This window comes from Monoraphidium neglectum, assembly GCF_000611645.1.
Source record: "Monoraphidium neglectum strain SAG 48.87 unplaced genomic scaffold scaffold04268, whole genome shotgun sequence".
Lineage (NCBI taxonomy): Eukaryota > Viridiplantae > Chlorophyta > Chlorophyceae > Sphaeropleales > Selenastraceae > Monoraphidium > Monoraphidium neglectum.
Window position 1 is genome coordinate 4,885 of NW_014009361.1, and position 740 is coordinate 5,624.

The 740-nt window shown below is 67.6% G+C and overlaps 1 protein-coding gene across 1 annotated transcript in view; it reads left to right on the plus strand.

Annotated features, from left to right (window-relative positions):
- MNEG_14121 (Kinesin-like protein KIF15) overlaps positions 1–601 on the plus strand; it is a gene marked incomplete at both ends in the record, with an annotated part of 4,809 nt that extends 4,208 nt beyond the window's left edge. The window contains 2 exons of the mRNA XM_014037407.1: positions 309–521; positions 590–601. Of these exons, the coding sequence (XP_013892861.1) occupies positions 309–521; positions 590–601 (225 nt within the window). The remainder of the gene's footprint in view (positions 1–308; positions 522–589) is intronic.
- Between the last annotated feature and the right edge of the window lie 139 nt (positions 602–740).

Here is a 740-nt window from a genome sequence, read left to right on the forward strand (position 1 = left end):
GGCTGGAGGCGCTTCAGGCGTCGAACGCGGACCTTGAGGCGCAGGGAAAGCAGGTGAGGTTTGGGCCTGGTTGGGTGCAGCTGCAGGCACGGGACCGACTCGGACGGACTGCCGCACAGGCAGGCGTGGCCCCGCCTCTCTCCAAACCCATGGCGCTCACACGAGAGGTCGGCACCCTGTCATGAGACCGCACCAACTCCGCTCCTCTAGCAGCCGTGTGACCAAACATCTTGCCAAGGATTGCGAGCACACACTCGTGATGGGTCTCCCCCTCCATCTGCTTCTGCCCCTCCCCTTCGCCCCCCCAGTTGGAGGTGCAGCTGGGCGAGGCACGCCGCGAGCTGTCAGAGCGCGCAGCCATCGCCGCCGCCGCCTCGGCACGCGCCGATGAGGCGGAGGGAGCGCGCGACGCGGCGGCGGCGGAGGGCCGGTGGCTGCGGGTGAAGCTGGCAAACGAGGGGGAGGCGCGGCGGGAGGTGGAGGGGCGACTGGCGGAGACCGCGGCGGACGCGGCAGCCAAGGTGTGCGATTGGAGGGGAGGGAGCCGGGGGCAATCGCCGCCGCTTTCTGCAACCGGCCCGGGCCGCAGGCAAAGCGGTGATGCCATGATCCAGCCCCATGCCTGCTTCAACACTCTCGTCCACCTCCACCTTCCGCTTGGAGCTGTTGTGTAATGACAAGTAATAAGAATGATTTGAACTCTTGCGTTGTGCACCTGCCACCTCCCACCTGCCCCCCTC